This window comes from Mchenga conophoros, linkage group LG4 (assembly GCF_057382185.1).
Source record: "Mchenga conophoros isolate Kocher_MC1m ecotype Shallow Benthic linkage group LG4, M_conophoros_male_GT1.1, whole genome shotgun sequence".
Taxonomy (NCBI): Eukaryota; Metazoa; Chordata; class Actinopteri; order Cichliformes; family Cichlidae; genus Mchenga; species Mchenga conophoros.
In genome coordinates this window covers 19,203,360-19,222,700 of record NC_140529.1, presented here as the reverse complement: position 1 = coordinate 19,222,700, position 19,341 = coordinate 19,203,360, and the positions used below count along the sequence as shown (strand labels likewise).

The following is a 19,341-nucleotide window of genomic DNA, read 5'->3' as shown; positions in this document are numbered from 1 at the left end:
AGAAAAAGAAAAAAGAAGAGGCTTTAGTTCACACAGAATGCGTGGCTCTGACAGGAGACCACTGGACATCATTGAGTAATGACAATTACCTGGGAGTTACTGCGCATTTAATCACTGAAGCCTGGGGTCTGACATCCTTTGCGCTGACTATAATGAAAACGGAAGAGCGGCACTTTGCGGAGGCTTGTGCAGAGCAGTTCCAGACTGTTGCTCGCAGGTGGAGAATTGAGGAGAAGGTGACAACAGTAGGCACGGACAGTGCGCGCAATATGATCGCCGCGGCTCGCATCATGCCATTCAATCACATGCCGTGTACCGCGCACATTCTACAGAGATGCATCACAGTGAGTCTCGCAGACAGTGGCTTTGTCACTGCGCTGGCCAAATGCCGCAAAATTGTTGGCCATTTTAAGCACAGCCCAGCAAACACAGCAGAGCTGAACGCAGAGCAGGTGTCACTGGGGCGCAAGCAGGAGCCGTTGGCCCAGGACGTGCCTACGCGCTGGAACTCCACGCTGGAGATGGTGAAGCGCTTGATCCGCAACCAAACTGCAGTAACCGCGACTCTGGATAAACAAAAGCATAAACTTGTCCTCCTGACGCCTCCAGAGTGGGACAAACTCCAGAGACTGGAGACACTTCTAGAGCCCTGCAGGTGAGCCTGTCATTGTGACCATAATTGTAGGTTTAGATTAAATGTATCAAACATACATCTTAAATCAGTTTTGTTATTATGAAAATGTCTTATTTAAAAAATAAATGAAATCAAATATTTTATTAATATTACCTAGTATTAAAAAGCTTTTTTTAATTTGCTGTCTTATCTGTGTGTGTGTGTGTGTGTGTAAATGGCCTGCATTTGTATAGCGCTTTTCTAGTCCATAGGACCCCAAAGCGCTTTACACTACATTCAGTCATTCACCCATTCACGCACACATTCACACACTGGCGATGGCAAGCTACATTGTAGCCACAGCTGCCCTGGGGCGCACTGACAGAGGCGAGGCTGCCGGACACAGGCGCCACCGGGCCCTCTGACCACCACCAGTAGGCAAACACGGGGTTAGTATCTTGCCCAAGGATATTTGGCATGCAGCCAGGAGGCAGCCTGGGATCGAACCACCGACCTTCTGATTAGTGGCTGACCTGCTCTGCCACCTGAGCTACAGCCACCCCATGTGTGTATGTGTGTATTCCACTGCAGATATGTGACTGAACTGCTGGGAGGAGAGGCCTACGTCTCCTGCTCTGTAGTTCTACCAGCCTTCTGCCACCTGCGCCGTGTCATGGAAGTAACTGATGAGGACCCTGCATATGTGGTGAGGTTTAAAGAGAAGTTTAAGGAAGACCTTGCTTCCCGCCAGGAACATACCAACTATGCATGGCTCCAGATCGCAACTGCACTGGACCCACGTTTTAAAGACCTACGCAGTGTGCCCAAGACTGACAGAGAAGCAGTGTGGACCACACTGGCAGGCATGCTGCATGAAGACTCTCCTAGAAGATCACACACTGCAGAAGAAGGTCCAGCCAAGAAGAGGCTGAGCCTGCTGCAGATGGACTCTGACTCTGAGTCAGAGGAGGAGGTACAGCAGGACAGAGCCATACAGCGCTACAGAGCAGAGCCCTGCACTGCCTTAGAGGACTGTCCCTTACAGTGGTGGGCAGCTCATGCAGGAGCCCACAGCCAGCTGGCCCGCCTTGCTCGCAGATACCTGGCCACTCCTGCCTCCACATTTTGCCTGTTGAATTAGGCCTATGTTCTGTGAACTTGAAGATGTATATGGATAAAACAATGTGCTAGATTTAAACGGGTGGAAAACATTCAGTAAAAATCCCTCACAATTATTTGAAGCCCTGTTCTGCTTGTACTGCTTGTACTCACAATTAATAATAAATAAAACAAACAAGTGTGTTAAAAACCACTATCTGTCCCGATTTTTACACATATATACACACATATACACATATATTTCGAGTTGCGATTAATACATTTTTAGGCTGTGATTAATTCGCTTCCAGCACAACACCCAGCCTACGTCAGACCACGCTGAGTGAACGCAGGCCACTCAGCGTGGTCTTAGCATTAAATAACACTAACAAGTGTGTAAAAATCCGCTATCTGTCCGTATGTTTGCACACATTTTGGTCATATTTCGAGTTGTGATTAATCATGATTAATTAATTTTTAGGCTGTGATTAATCTGATTAAAAATTTTAATCATTTGACAGCCCTAATTATATTATATTATATTATATTATATTATATTATATTATATTATATTATATTATATTATAGTGCAAACAGTGCAGGCTTCAGCTCTGGGGAACAAGCTGTTCCTCAGTTTGGGTGGATTCCGTCACTCACAGCGTTGTTAGCCCTCTTGTGCGCGCAGACTGCAACCCCCCCACTGTGCTTTGCCCTGATATCTGCAGTGTGAGGTTGGATCGCTCATTCTCATCCTCACACTGATGCCACTTATTTCGGTCTTTGTTTGACATAAAAGGGCATATTTGTCACTTTATTGCAACTATATTTGCACTCTTGAGCTCCTTCATTCACTGACTGATCATAAAGTTATTACTTGCGTTATGTATTCATCCGTTTGAACATAATTAATGAAGCCACATGTAATCACTAAAATTTGTATTTTGGGTACAATAAGAGAGTTTCAGATGGAATGCTGTTTTGTTTTGTTTAAATTTCACCAACTTGCTGATGCCCACGGTTGTGAGTGCGGCTTCTTGCTGTACATGGGTGGATGGTTGTAAATCACATCACAGATGCCAAAAACCTCTCAAACCAAGCCCCCTTGCCGGTGATGCTGTGCGCAACCTCGTGACGGAGTCAAGCATATTCAAAACACCCCCTCACCTCCCGTGTCAAACTCAAATGTCAGCCTATTTCATGTGTCACTTTTGGAGCAGTTGCCATCCCGACGAGCCATGGAGAAGTTCGTGTTTGTGTTATTTTACTTATTTGGTGTTCTGGTGTGTTTGGGCACCGGTCAGCACCATCGTGTTGAGCACGTGTTGGACCGTGGACACACCGGATTCAGTGGGAGAATAACGGTCAGGTGTACAGTTTACTGAGCACTGGGACTCAGTATCGTTTACCAGCACAGACACGGAGACGCGCTCAGCTTCTATTGAGAGCAAACAACCAAGTGAACCCTCCGGCTGCGTCCAGTAGACGAGACACACCGTCTGGGCCGGGAGCTTTCCGAGCATTCAGACTCTTAAACTGCTTCCTCGCATCTGCTTCATGAATATGAAGGGTTGTGGTGGGAGGAGGTGGTGTGAAATCCTCTTTTGTGTGGGGTGAGGAGGGGGGTGTTGTAAAAGTCCCCAAGAGCAATGATGAGAGAGTCCGGGAATGTCCGCTCCATGTGCAGTATCTGCTCCGCGAGTGCGCACTGAGCTGCCTGCGCATCCGCATCTGGCGGGATGTAAACAGCGGCCAAGATGAATGAAGCAAACTCCCGCGGAGAATAAAACGGTTTGCAGTGAATAAAAAGGTATTCCAGAGAGGAAGAGCAGTGCTGAGCAATCACTGTTACATCTGTGCACCAGCCACTATTAATGTAGAAGCAGACACGTCCACCTGTGGTCTTACCAGAGAGAGAGGCCTGCCGGTCCGCGCGCAGCAGATGAAAGCCCTCCAGCTTGAGCGCGCTGTCCGGGATGTCCTCACAGAGCCACGACTCCGTAAAACACAAGACACAGGAGGAGGCAACGTCTCTGTTCATGCTTCTCATCAGGGCCAGCTCGTCCATCTCATTCCTGAGTGAGCGTACGTTGGAAAGGAAGATCCCAGGAAGAGCAGTTCGCAGCACTCCTCAGACGCACGAGTGCGCCGGCTCGCTTTCCTCGCTTTCGGCGTCTCACTTTCCTGATCAGAGTCTGCAGTAAATCTGCCGCAGATGCGACAAATATTGGAAGTAAATCCACAGGTGTTGTAGTCCTGTAGTTAAGAAGCTCTTCTCTAGTGTAAGAATATCCAGAGGAGTGCCCAGACACAGAAGTTATGCACAAAAACAAAACAGAAGTAACGCACTGAAGCACCGGGGCATCCATACGCGGCGGCGCCATCTTGGAACAAGGGACTTGTCTTTGAAAGGTAGAGTGTTAATTACTAAAGCTGAAGGGATATCCCGATGAACATATGCTGCTCTCTCCTTACATCTGGATAAGAAAAGTAGTAAAGATATTGACCGTATGCTCTTTAATTTTATATGGAAAAACCGTACGCACTATATTAGAAAAACTGTTGTGATGAATAAGTACGAATCAGGTGGGCTTAACGTCTTAGACTTTTCTACTTTAAATAACACTTTCAAAATTAATTGGGCCAAACATTTTCTTAAAACCCTACCTCTATCTGGAACTTTATACCATACCACATTTTCTCTCGTTTTGGTGGCTTTACTTTTATTTGAAATTGTAATTACAATGTTGAGAAAGTCCCTGTAAAGCTTTCATCCTTCCATAAGCAGGTCCTCTTAGCGTGGACCCTCATTTATAAACACAACTTCTCACCTCACAAATACCTTATCTGGAACAACAGAGATATTTTATAGAAAAATAAATCACTTTTCCTGGAAACTTGGCTCCAAAATGGGATCCTATTGGTGGCTCAGCTGGTTAGTAAAGAGGGACAACTACTTACTTACAACGACTTTATTGCACTATATAATTTTCCAATCAGTGTTCCAGATATCAAGCGGAAGACAGTCTGGATGGTCCCCCATAAATATTTGATTGTAAATAAGGTGAAAGAAGTCTCTTTTAAAATTCGACATACATGTTATCCAGCCAGTCACTACATGGTCAAATTCAAAAGGGACATAAATACTAATTGTACTTTCTGTGGGGATCATCCAGAAACGGTGACACATCTTTTTTGGTACTGTTCTTTTACACAGAGATTCTGGAAGGAATTTAGCAGCTTTGTTATTGTCCATATTTTAAGGGAGTTTTCTTTACGATGGGAAAATGTTTTATTCTGTTTCTTTAAGTTCCCCAAGAAGTATGAGAAATGTTTTTTATGATAAATTTCTTAATACTTTTAGCTAAATTTTTTATCCATAAATGTAAGTTTACTAACAAAACACCATATTTCTGTCATTATTTTAAGGATGTGCACATGCACATACAATCAATATCAGACTGCACCAACAAAAAGGCTCTCACAACAATATATGTATGTGAATTTTTGCGTGTATTCTTATAATTGTTACCTTTTTCTTTCACCCTTGGCTTTTTGTGTTCATGTTCTGTTGTATACTTCATCTGTTCGTATGTTGTATACTCATTGTTTGTTTGCATTTGGCCAGCGCAGTGACAAAGCCACTGTCTGCGAGACTCACTGTGATGCATCTCTGTAGAATGTGCGCGGTACACGGCATGTGATTGAATGGCATGATGCGAGCCGCGGCGATCATATTGCGCGCACTGTCCGTGCCTACTGTTGTCACCTTCTCCTCAATTCTCCACCTGCGAGCAACAGTCTGGAACTGCTCTGCACAAGCCTCCGCAAAGTGCCGCTCTTCCGTTTTCATTATAGTCAGCGCAAAGGATGTCAGACCCCAGGCTTCAGTGATTAAATGCGCAGTAACTCCCAGGTAATTGTCATTACTCAATGATGTCCAGTGGTCTCCTGTCAGAGCCACGCATTCTGTGTGAACTAAAGCCTCTTCTTTTTTCTTTTTCTCCGTTTCATACAGTTCGTGGATTCGAATTGTTATTGTGCTTCTCGCTGGGGGCTTGTAGGACGCGTCCTGAGATGCAACCTTTAAAACATCCGCAAAGCCCTTGTCCTCCACAATGCTTAGCGGTCTGCAGTCCTTTGCTATCCATTTGGCTATATTGTCGGTCAGTTTGTCCAAAGAAGACTTACCGAGTGGCCTGCGTTCACTAAGAGTGGTCTGACGCAGGCCGGGTGAAGCTGCTGCCCCGACAAACGCGTGTTTGGCATTAAGGTGGTATTTTAAGGTCGAATTTGAACGGTGAAATTGAAACTCTTTACTACAGTGAGTGCAAATTACAACGCGTTTGTTTATTGTCCCATCTATGTTCTTCTTGTATTTAAATTCCCCATCCAGAAGGCCATCCGCTTCCTGCTTCTCCATTTTCAGTGGCGCGGTAAACAAATCAAGTGGAATTATGGGAGCGACTTATCTGCGTGTTGCGCTAAATAGTTAAATATTCTAACGTAATTAATTCCAAAATTTAATTATCGCAATTAACGCGTTAATTTCGACAGCTATAAATATAATATAATATAATATAATATAATATAATATAATATAATATAATATAATATAATATAATATATCATGTTGCTATTTAATGTTTTTTGTTCGTGTTGCAGCTGCTCTGTGAGCCAAGCTTTCGTTGTCTAAATTCAATGGCAATATATCTCTGCACCACACGATGGCGATAGATTCTCACAGACAGTCTGTGCTCTGCTTCCGCCACCAGTCATCTTTAAATCTTTTTTTTAATTCAATGAAACCTTTATTTAACTGTCCATCTCGCGGCATTACTTAAAAAAAATCATATTTAAATACAAAGAAGATTAAATACATGAACGACAGTAAATTGATAAAATAAGAGCAAATAAATATATTTACAAATGATAGCAACATCAATGGAATAAAAGCATGAACAGCAGCAGAAGGAGAAAGAGGCCTGTATCTACATTATTACTCTGGCAGCTCTCAGTCTCCATACAGACAGGACACGTTGCAGCGTAATTGCAGACAGGTGCGTGGGCCTGAGCTCCGCCCAGGCAGAATGACGAGTGGAAGAAAGCAGCAACACAATAAACATATGTAGCCTTGCGGAGCCGGCCGGGCAGACACCGAGACAGAGTGCAAAGATTTTATACGTGACAACACACACAAAAAAACACACACAACAAAAATCAGAATGTGTTTGTGATTTGGATTTTTATTTAAAGGTGAAACCTTTTTTCTTTTCTTGTTTTGCCAGATTAGACATTTTGATTCATTTCATTTAGTTTTTTTGTTTTACTTTGATGCTATAATAGATGTTTTTAAAATGTAGTCATATTTAATACTATATTGCATCATGGCAAAAAAACAGTCTCCTCAAGCTGCTTTATACTGTAAGGTGAAAACACTACAGAAAAAGCCAGAAAACCCCAACAATCCAAAGATCCCCTTTGAGCAAGCACTGGGCGACAGTGGGGAGGAAAAACTCCCTTTAGGAAGAAACCTCCAGCAGAACCAGGCTCAAGAAGGGGCGGCCATCTGCTGCGACCGGTTGGGGGTGATGGAAAGAGAATAGAGGGAGACAAGATGAAGTATACTTCTAATGGCCTATTCCAATTGGTGGTAATACATCATAAGAATTGAGGAAAGGTGGTGTTGATGGAGACTCTGGGGAAGGCCTTCGTCTGCCAGGGTGTTTTGGAGCCACTTGAATAAATTTAGTTTGCACTGGAGGTGGACGAGGTTTAATCTGTGGAAAGATCTGAGACGGAGTCGGAGTCTCCCCATAACATCTCCCCATCACGCCTCTATGGACCAACGGTGCGAGCTTTTGTCCTTTCTGTTTTTCTAATTTAAGCTGGAGTTGAACGTCTTTCACTCTAGATTTTAGATGACCTATCTCTTTTTCTTCATTGCCAGCTTTTCTGATCATCTGGTTCACTGGTCCAATGAGCTCCTGTTTTTGTTTGAATAAAGCGTATTCGGAAGACTTTACCATATCATTGTACTGCTTTTTAAATGATTCCAGCTCCCGTGTTTTATCTAGTAAAGCTGCATCTAGATCCTTGCATCTGATACGTAGACAGTTCAGCTGTTTTTCAAGAAACTCCTTCGTTGTTCCAACAAAGGGGATGCCTTCCACACCGTCTACGTATTTCTTTTTCAAGTTGTGGAATATATCCCTAAATTCCACCTTTTCTTTTTCTCTGAAGTGACCTGCATGTGGAAATGCCTTTTCAAAGGACAAAACGCACTGGTACAATTCCTCTTGGAAGTGGCGCTTTTTCTTTTCCAGGCAATTCGTTTTTTGTGTGAATATTTCTGTTTGCTTTTTTGTGGCGCGCAGTTGCTCTTCCAGTGAGATCTTTTCAGCCAGTGCCTGATTGTGTGCCGTTTTTACTTTATACCTGTCCACTGCTGTCTTTCTGTGGTTTTCCTGCTCTGTGCTTAGGGCCTTTTTTAGGTCTTCATTTTTCTTTTTCAAAGAATCAACTTCATCTTCGACCATAGCCTTCATTTTCTTTTCAAAGGCCAGAGCCCTAATATTTCTCTGACATTTCCGTTTGATCTCCATATTCTGGGCCTTTTGGTTGTCTATTACTTTGCCCATTTGATCTTTCTCGTCTGTTAATTCTTTCACGGTTTTATCCATCAATTCATTTTCGTCCTGTAACTTTGTATTACGTGTCAGAAGACCCTCAATCCAACACTGCGAGGATTGATGTTGTTCCTCGCGTTCTTTAACCGCATTGACGGCCACACCTCTACTATTTTTTACTGTTCTCTCAAGCTTTTCTATTTTGGAATCATACATTTCCATGACCTCTTCTAACTTTCTGTCTGCAGCATTGGCTTTGTCTTCGAGTTTTTTTTAGTATTTTCCTCGTAAAATTGCTGCATCTTATTTTTTTCCTCTTTGTGGCGTTTCAATAATAATTCAACAACTTGGCTGTTGTGAAATTCCTGACGTACCACCTTTTCTTTTGCTGTTTCCAGCAGTCCTTGCAGGACTTCGACTTCGTCCTCATCATCTGTGATTAGGTATTGAAACAGCTGTTTACTCCCCAGATGTTTGTGTCCTCAAAGAAATTCCATTTAGATTTATGTGAATGTATTGTGCAGGTACTTTCTCTGCTTCGCCCTCATTGCTTGCTTTATCTGAGGACATAATCTGCCTTCTTTCAGCTTGGGGTAGGCCTCAGTTTATGTTTTAAATTAAAAAGCTTGAAGACAAAGTGAACTCTGGACAGGCGTGTGGCCTACCTGAAGCCCAGGTGGGCTTGTTGATAATCACATTTTCACACTCATCTCGGGGCACATCCGTGGTGTTCTGGTGCCAGCCTGTCCCCTCTGTTTTTGTGGGGGTCTTCCCCACATACGAAAATGGCCGCTTCTGCCTGGAGGGAGTTTTTTATTTTTGCTTTGCAGCTGCACAGGATCTGTATAGAAGTTTTAAACACTTCTATTTTAGGCAAATTTATAATATTTTAGACGACAGCACTGTTACGAGTTCAAAAATTGGGGATGGAGACAAGAGGAAAAACCACAATAACAACACTGGTCCGGCCGGGTTAAGTCAAACGATGATTTTAATGATCACACGCGTGGGAGATGGACACTGTATGCAGACAGCCTCAGATCTCAAAATGGTGGAGCATTGATAAAACTCTTATAGCCTCTGGTGCCCCCACCTTATCATAAAAGCCTAAACATTCACATGCTTTCTCTCACACGGCGCCTAAGCTACGACCTTGGCTCCCTGTTTATCTGCTCCTGCTGAGATGGGGCAGAAAACTCCAGCATGTTCCGTTCTCTTCTAATCAGACAAATAAGGCGATGACTTTTCTGCAAACAGTATTTCTTATAACTCAGCAGTATAATGCATCATGAAACAATATCATCCATTCACAATAAATCAGCAGTGTAATGCAAATCAGTTTAACAAATGCAATAGTTATCACCCTCTCCTAATTCAGGAGAATAATGCAAACTAAAACTACATAATAATTCACAATCTTTAATTAGGGGTCTAACATGGCATAAAATAATATTATAAATCTCACAGCACATAAAACACTGTTTGCTTGGATGTGTGTGTTTGTGTGTAAAAAGTGAGATGTTCAGAGGTCTTGCTTCATGGTATCGAACAGCCCACACAAAACAGGTTCTGTATGATTTAATTTAAGTGCTGATGTAAACCACAATGTTCAGCAAACATCTATCAGGTCATTGGACTGTATTTTTTTAAAGCTTAAGTATGCGCACATGGGATATATTAAAAACTGACAAGCCGTTTGAACACATGATGTGAAATCACTTAATCAACCTGCTGGATTTTCCAAAAGTTAAAATATTTATACTACTTTGGCACATTGCTCTTAACTTATTAAGGTGGCTATTAGTGAGGGTCATGATAATCAATTCAATTGAGCAGAAGTGACATTCTTACTTCGATTCGTCCAAATTCATGTGAGTTCCAGTCTGTTCAGCCTGTTTCTGTGTAGCACCAAGCAGTAGACCTAAACCTGGATGTGCTTCTGGGTTCTGCCTCTAATGAAAACGGATGAGTGTAAAATGCAACCATTGTTTGTAGTTTGCTGCCACCTACTGAGTGAAAAAAGAACTGAAGTTGTAAAAAGTCACTATTCCTAATGATAGGCTTCGTTTTGTTTCAGTTTCAGTTCACTATACAGCTCATCAAACTGTTTTCCCTTTACGTTTTGATATACATTGTGAAGTTTGGGTTGTCATGTCTACGTCTCATTATGTTTCCTGTTTTATTGTGAAGAGGTCTGGTGTTTCTGTGTTCATCGTGTTCAGTTTTACTCTTCCCCTGTGGCGTTGTTATGTTCATGTTGATCTACTGTGCCTTTCTGTTCCATGTTTCAGATCCCTATGTTCTGTCTCCCCCAGTCTGTTAAGTCCACATGTCTTGAGTTCCGTCAGTGTGTTTCCTGTTTTACTTTCACAGTCTGTTCTATGTTAATGTTTCTAGTTTTGCTTCCCTTGCCTCGTCCTGCTTAATTACTCTCAGCTGTGCTCTCCTCCTGTGGCTCATTCCCCCTCGTTATCCCTCAGTGTATTTAAGCCCCATGTTTCTCTTTGTCAGTGTTGCGTCCTCCATCATAGCTGTGTGATTTTTCCCTGTGGCTCCTTGTGCTTTAGTTTTTCCCAGTTTAGGTTATTTTGTATTGTTTTTCGTGTCCCACTCCACGCCAGCAATAAAGCTGTGTTTTTTGAGTTTAACTTTTGACTCTGTGAGTTTGCGTTTGGGTCCTTCTCCTGCCTGCCACACAGCCGAACTGTGACACTAAGTAAAGAGAAGGAAGAACACAGAAAGACAGCAGTGGACAGGCATAAAGTAAAAACGGCACACAATCAGGCACTGGCTGAAAAGATCTCACTGGAAGAGCAACTGCGCGCCACAAAAAAGCAAACAGAAATATTCACACAAAAAACGAATTGCCTGGAAAAGAAAAAGCGCCACTTCCAAGAGGAATTGTACCAGTGCGTTTTGTCCTTTGAAAAGGCATTTCCACATGCAGGTCACTTCAGACAAAAAGAAAAGGTGGAATTTAGGGATATATTCCACAACTTGAAAAAGAAATACGTAGACGGTGTCATGGTCCTGAGTCTGAGGACTCAGTGTTTTGTGTTTCCTTATGCTTTTGTTCATTCCGAGTGTGTATTCTGTTGTTATTTTGCCATTTGTTAGGTTTCTGTTCTTTGCCTGCCTGCTCCCACTTCTCTGTGTTCCCTCTGTCTGTCCATGGTGTTTTTGTGTCTGCTCATGAGTCTGCCTGTCAAGTTCAGTGTCCTGTCTGGTTCTCTGTCTGTTAATTTCCTGTTTTATTCTGAAGGTTCATGTCTGATGTGAGTGTGTTCAGTTTACATTTCCCCTGTCCCGTCAGCTCTGATTTCTCCCAGCTGTGTTGCCCTCCTGTCTCTTATCCCCTGATTACTGGTGTGTGTATTTAAGCCCTGTGTGTTCTCCTGCCTGTTGCCGGTTCGTCTGTATTACTCCATGTAAGTCCGCGCTTTTCTGCATTCATCTGTGTCTCTCTGCGTCTCTGTATCCTCCGTCAGTCTGCGTCTCTCTGCCTTTCTCCCCGTGTCCTGTGGATTTCTAGTTGCTCTTTAGTTTTCCCAGTTTAGGTTTCCGTTAGTTTGTCTCATTATTCGTTTTCTGTTCCTGCCACTGACACCTTGTAAATAAACTCCACTAATCTTTTCATACACTGCTTGCTCTTGGGTCCTTTTTCCAACTCCACACGGCTCGCCTCGGCAGCCGTGACAGACGGTGTGGAAGGCATCCCCTTTGTTGGAACGACCGAGTTTCTTGAAAAACAGCTGAACTGTCTACGTACCAGATGCAAGGATCTAGATGCAGCTTTACTAGATAAAACACGGGAGCTGGAATCATTTAAAAAGCAGTACAATGATATGGTAAAGTCTTCCGAATACGCTTTATTCAAACAAAAACAGGAGCTCATTGGACCAGTGAACCAGATGATCAGAAAGGCTGGCAATGAAGAAAAAGAGATGGGTCATCTAAAATCTAGAGTGAAAGACGTTCAACTCCAGCTTAAATTAGAAAAACAGAAAGGACAAAAGCTCGCACCGTTGGTCCATAGAGGCGTGATGGGGAGATGTTATGGGGAGACTCCGACTCCGTCTCAGATCTTTCCACAGATTAAACCTCGTCCACCTCCAGTGCAAACTAAATTTATTCAAGTGGCTCCAAAACACCCTGGCAGACGAAGGCCTTCCCCAGAGTCTCCATCAACACCACCTTTCCTCAATTCTTATGATGTATTACCACCAATTGGAATAGGCCATTAGAAGTATACTTCATCTTGTCTCCCTCTATTCTCTTTCCATCACCCCCAACCGGTCGCAGCAGATGGCCGCCCCTTCTTGAGCCTGGTTCTGCCGGAGGTTTCTTCCTAAAGGGAGTTTTTCCTCCCCACTGTCGCCCAGTGCTTGCTCAAAGGGGATCTTTGGATTGTTGGGGTTTTCTGGCTTTTTCTGTAGTGTTTTCACCTTACAGTATAAAGCAGCTTGAGGAGACTGTTGTTTTGCCATGATGCAATATAGTATTAAATATTACTAAATTTTAAAAACATCTATTATAGCATCAAAGTAAAACAAAAAAACTAAAGTATACTTCAATGAAATTAATCAAAATGTCTAATCTGGCAAAAAAAAGAAAAGAAAAAAGGTTTCACCTTTAAATAAAAATCCAAATCACAAAAATTCTGATTTTTGTTGTGTGTGGGGGTTTTTGTGTGTGTTGTCAAGTATAAAAGTTTTGCACTCTGTCACGGTCTCGATGTCTGCCCGGCCGGCTCCGCAAGGTTACATATGTTTATTGTGTTGCTGCTTTCTTCCACTCGTCATTCTGCCTGGGCGGAGCTCAGGCCCACGCACCTGTCTGCAATTACGCTGCAACGTGTCCTGTCTGTATGGAGCCTGAGAGCTGCCAGAGTAATAATGTAGATACAGGCCTCTTTCTCCTTCTGCTGGTGTTCATGGTTTTATTCCATTGATGTTGCTATCATTTGTAAATATATTTATTTGGTGTTATTTTATCAATTTTCTACTACTGTCGTTCATGTATTTATTTTTTTTTTTGTATTTAAATATGATTTTTTTAAAGTAATGCTGCGAGTTAAATAAAGGTTTCATTGAATAAAAAAAAGATTTAAAGATGACTGGTGGCGGAAGCAGAGCACAGACTGTGAGAATCTATCGCCATCGTGTGGTGCAGAGATATATTTCCATTGAATTTAGACTACGAAAGCTTGGCTCACAGAGCAGCTGCAACACGAACAAAAAACATTAAATAGCAACATATTATATTATATTATATTATATTATAGTGCAAACAGTGCAGGCTTCAGCTCTGGGGAAGAAGCTGTTCCTCAGTTTGGGTGGATTCTGTCACTCACAGCGTTGTTAGCCCTCTTGTGCGCGCAGACTGCAACCCCCCCCCTCCCCTGCCCCCCCACTGTGCGTTGCCCTGATATCTGCAGTGTGAGGTTGGATCGCTCATTTTCATCCTCACACTGATGCCACTTATTTCGGTCTTTGTTTGACATAAAAGGGCATATTTGTCACTTTATTGCAACTATATTTGCACTCTTGAGCTCCTTCATTCACTGACTGATTATAAAGTTATTACTTGCGTTATGTATTCATCCTTTTGAACATAATTAATGAAGCCACATGTAATCACTAAAATTTGTATTTTGGGTACAATAAGAGAGTTTCAGATGGAATGCTGTTTTGTTTAAATTTCACCAACTTGCTGATGCCCACGGTTGTGAGTGCAGCTTCTTACTGTACATGGGTGGATGGTTGTAAATCACATCACAGATGCCAAAAACCTCTCAAACCAAGCCCTCTTGCCGGTGATGCTGTGCGCAACCTCGTGACAACCACATGACTGATACTAACTCCTGAGCTGACTGTATGCTAACATGCGCCACAAATAAGGGTCATATTTGGATTTAAAACAATCACCGAGAAGCTTCCACTGAATGCTACTTTCCCCTGCATGACACTGAAATCATTAACACATACTAACCCTCCATACCCTGTAGGAAACTCACTTGCTTGGAATAACATTTCAACAGGGAAAGAGTTGAGAGCAAATGTCCTTCTCTTGAACCTTCTGTCAGTCAGACAAGTGTAGCTTGGGCTTTTCTTTGCACAGGACAGGATTAACAATGGCGACATAAACGAGCTAAGGAAGCATAGAAACTGCAGAAAGGGCGTATGGCTCCTGTGTCAGTGAATCCAAACTACCTCTATGTTTGAACAAATCCAGTTACACAGCTCAAGAAAATATTACTCTAACGGAAGAAAAAGGCAGTATGTGTCTCAGTAGTACTAAAAAGCTATTATATCAAAACGTAAAGGGAAAACAGTTTGATGAGCTGTATAGTGAACTGAAACTGAAACAAAACGAAGCCTATCATTAGGAATACTGACTTTTTACAACTTCAGTTCTTTTTTCACTCAGTAGGTGGCAGCAAACTACAAACAATGGTTGCATTTTACACTCATCCGTTTTCATTAGAGGCAGAACCCAGAAGCACATCCAGGTTTAGGTCTACTGCTTGGTGCTACACAGAAACAGGCTGAACAGACTGGAACTCACATGAATTTGGACGAATCGAAGTAAGAACGTCACTTCTGCTCAATTGAATTGATTATCATGACCCTCACTAATAGCCACCTTAATAAGTTAAGAGCAATGTGCCAAAGTAGTATAAATATTTTAACTTTTGGCAAATCCAGCAGGTTGATTAAGTGATTTCACATCATGTGTTCAAACGGCTTGTCAGTTTTTAATATATCCCATGTGCGCATACTTAAGCTTTAAAAAAATACAGTCCAATGACCTGATAGATGTTTGCTGAACATTGTGGTTTACATCAGCACTTAAATTAAATCATAAAGAACCTGTTTTGTGTGGGCTGTTCGATACCATGAAGCAAGACCTCTGAACATCTCAGTTTTTACACACAAACACACGCACGCAAGCAAACAGTGTTTTATGTTCTGTCGTCTAAAATATTATAAATTTGCCCAAAATAGAAGTGTTTAAAACTTCTATACAGATCCTGTGCAGCTGCAAAGCAAAAATAAAAAACTCCCTCCAGGCAGAAGCGGCCATTTTCGTATGTGGGGAAAACCCCCACAAAAACAGAGGGGACAGGCTGGCACCAGAACACCATGGATGTGCCCCGAGATGAGTGTGAAAATGTGATTATCAACAAGCCCACCTGGGCTTCAGGTAGGCCGCACGCTTGTCCAGAGTTCACTTTGTCTTCAAGCGTTTTAATTTAAAACATCAACTGAGGCCTACCCCAAGCTAAAAGAAGCTAAACCTATACACCATGGACAGAGACAGTCTGATTGAGTTTTATTTTAGGCTGGGAATGAGCTACAAACGCATTTTGAAAAGCCTGGCAATGCAAGGAACCATCATTACGGAGAGACATTTAAACCGGATATTGAGAGCCAAGTCGCTTTACAGACGTAAGTACGACCTGGACGCCGGGATAGATTTTATTGTGAACCAACTGCAAGGGCCTGGGAAGGATCACGGTTATCGGTGGATGTTTACAAAGTGCAAACAACACGGCACTGCGATCAGGAAAGAAGACGTCAGGATCCTCATCTCTTTACTGGACCCATTAGGTTCCCAGGTTCGCCAGACCACACGTCTCAGAAGGAGGCAATATTTTGCTCAGGGGCCTAACTTTGTGTGGCACATAGACTCTTATGACAAACTAAAGCCATATGGGATATGTATTAATGGATGCATCGACGGTTTCTCACGCAACATCATTTGGCTGCGGGCCGCACACACTAACAGTGACCCAAAGGTTATCGGAGGTTACTTTGTGGAAGCAGTGGAGAGTCGTGGGGGTTTCCCCAGGCTCGTACGAACTGACATGGGCACTGAGAACGTGTTGGTCAGAGACCTCCAGCGTTATTTACAGAGAAATGACGGGGATGATAGAGCAGGAGACAGAAGCTATGTCACAGGAGCAAGTACGGCAAACCAGAGAATTGAGAGCTGGTGGGCAGTGATGAGAAAAGAAGGAGTCGAGTCATGGATCAAGCTTCTAGGAGAACTGAAGGACGAAGGATTCTTCTTTGGGGATTTCATTGACAAAGCTCTGTCACAGTTCTGCTTCATGTCAATCATTCAGGTAAATGACCCATATTATGATAACCAGTGGTGGTAATTAATTACATTAAATTACGCTGTTTTAGCAGTAAGGGTAACAAAATAATCGTTTACATACCGTAGTTAAAACGACATTACCTTTACCGAACGGTAAATGCAATGTATTCCTAACGTTGTTGAAGTAGGTCAACTGCACTCTGTATGTGCGTAATGGAGGCTGAAGCATCGACCCAGCCAAAGTTTTTAAATCAGGGAACACTTTGCCAATTGAACTGATCAGAAGTCAGCACGACTTAAATGTTGTTTTTTTCTGATCGGAGGACATTATCCTTGTCTGCGCTCATTCTGCATCAGCAGTTATGCTGCAGCTACCGATCTGTCACTGCCAGTCTGTCAAAAGCAGTCAGAGGCTTCACGCATCAGTAACTCTTCAGCGCTCTATCATTGGTACATTCAGGACTCAGATGATATTGGATCCCCTCATGGGATTGAAAAATATTGATTTTGTCACCTGTATTATGCGCATAAAGTTGAAAAGCTTTGCGCATCCGGACCAAGATTAGTATTAGTATTAGTATAAAGCCCAGATCCCACAACTCAGTGGTTTGCCTGGTGTGGTTCTTTCTTTTCTTTTTTTGCAATCACTCCCTCTTCCTTTGGTTTTCATTAAACTGCATCCAAACATTGCTGCTTTTCAATTCATTTAAGGATGCACCACACTTATTGTCGACCATTTTAAAAATGCCTTGTATTACAGCTCTGACCTAATTCTTGTTTCTTCATCAGGAGGTATTGAATGACATCCGGAGTGTTTGGAATGCTCACCGTATAAGGCCCTCAAAGAATAACAACGTGCCCTGTGGGATACCTGATGTCATGTACATGGCCCCTCACCTTTGGGGTGCAGAAGACTGTCTCGTTCCACTGACAGAAGATTTGACCTTGTGTAAAAATAGCTGCACTTTTGTTAGTTCAGTCCCATGTGATGTGCAAGTGTTTGATTTGTGCACAATAATAATGGAGGAATCAAGCTTGGAATTCCCATCTACCATGTCCCAGGCCCTTGATTTATATTTTCATCTCAGGGATACAGTTCGTTCACAGTTATTTGAGGCTACTTAAATGGACACAAACATACAAATGTAGTACATTTTGTACTTCAGTACGTATTCCTACAGCTTAATGTACTTATTATTAAGTAATTATTTTTCTCCAGTGTGTACTTATCTTGTCTTTGTATCAAAATTATCAGAAAAGACTGTATAACATAATTTTCATTTTATCCATGTCAGTAAATTAACTCATCATGAAGTGTTGCTTGCTCTTGGTAGTGTTAAAATCTCCCAATTCTTTGAATCTTTGGGCTGAAGGAAGGACAATACTCGGTGTATAAATGCTCAATCAACAATCTTTTATTTCCATACAATCCAACACTTTATGAGCATAAGCCATCATGATGGGGAGACATGCATGAAGAGGGTCACAGCAAATCTCAAAATGGTGACGGGCTACTCCGCTTCTTATAGCCTCTAGTGGCCCCCACCTAGTCGTAAAAGCCTAAACATTCACATTCTTTCTCTGTTACGGCGCCTAAGTTATGACCTCGGCTCCCTGTCTTTCTGCTCTCTGTAAAGGTGGGGGTATGGAATGTGGTCTGTCTCTTCTATTATCGGCACAAGGTCCTCTGCACACAACATTCTCTTCATGATTCAGCAGTATGAAATGTCAAGAAACAGTGTAACACATTCACAGCAGATCAAGGGTACAGGGTAATCCACACCTGTCTAACAAATCCAAAAATGGTCACATTCTTTTAACCTAAAAATATAAGGGAAACTAAGCTACATACTTTGCACACAATCTAGACTAAGGGATACATATATGTTCTACAGCTGTTAACATAATTCAACTACTTTAACTACAGATATAAGATAACATATGATAACAGAATAATCTCACAGTAGCTACAAAGCGTGGAGTATTAAACTAAAATATGATACAGGTTAGAAAAAAATAAATCCTTTTGGGATTGAGTTAAACTTATCAAACTGTTAAAGCATCAAAAGTTGTTCATAATAGTTTTTGGTAGCAAAAATGTGTTCATTTCTAACAAAAACAAGAGCACCTTGGATAACAACCACATAGACTGGCAATATAGCTAATGTTGTGATCAATTAGACAAGAAGACCAAGTAGGCTAAAGTGTAGAATCATAGTTGTGTCACCAATGCTCCAAATGTTTCTTGAGCCTATATTTTTGTTATTGTGGAATAGATTAAAGCAATCCCATGTTTGATAAAGAACGGCTTCTTTTCTTAAAAATCACAGCACGTGTATGACATTATAGAATGAGTAATTAAATAACTTTCAGCGGTGTCATTAGACATGTTCATGTTTAAAGATGTATAGAATGTAACAGAGAGGACAATGTTTTGTACAAATGAGAATGGTTTACTGGTGTCTTTCAAAATACACCATACTCAAAAACAGGTTGTATTTTGCATATAATAACAGGCTAAAATAACAGTTACATTGTGAAGAGGTTATACAAACCTCTTCACAATGTAACCAATCTCTGTAATTGACAACTTTTCTTCTAAACCCATTAGGAACATAAAGGTTCACATTCTTGTTTCTATTAAGATTTCTGCAAACATCTGAAATACTTTAATATAGAACATGCTTAATCAGTTGGAATATGGTATTTGTAATGGTGTTGTACTTATGTTTGTATATACAGTAGACAGCACTCAGCAATCTTCCAGTTTGTAGAACTGTTACTGTATGCTATATTGGAAATATTTGTTACTCTTCCTGTAGTAAAAAAGTATTAGAATGTTAAAATTAGTCATTTATTTTGGCACTAGCCAAAAACACAGTAACAATGTGTGCAGCA

General features: G+C 41.8%; 1 protein-coding gene across 1 annotated transcript; it reads left to right on the top strand.

The window, feature by feature from the left end:
- The first annotated feature begins 15,590 nt into the window (after positions 1-15,590).
- On the top strand, positions 15,591-19,341 carry LOC146575908 (uncharacterized). The gene is made up of 2 exons (XM_085272604.1): positions 15,591-16,468; positions 17,233-19,341. Exons 1-2 carry the CDS (start codon positions 15,647-15,649, stop codon positions 17,566-17,568), a joined length of 1,158 nt encoding a protein of 385 aa, XP_085128730.1. The 5' UTR covers positions 15,591-15,646; the 3' UTR covers positions 17,569-19,341.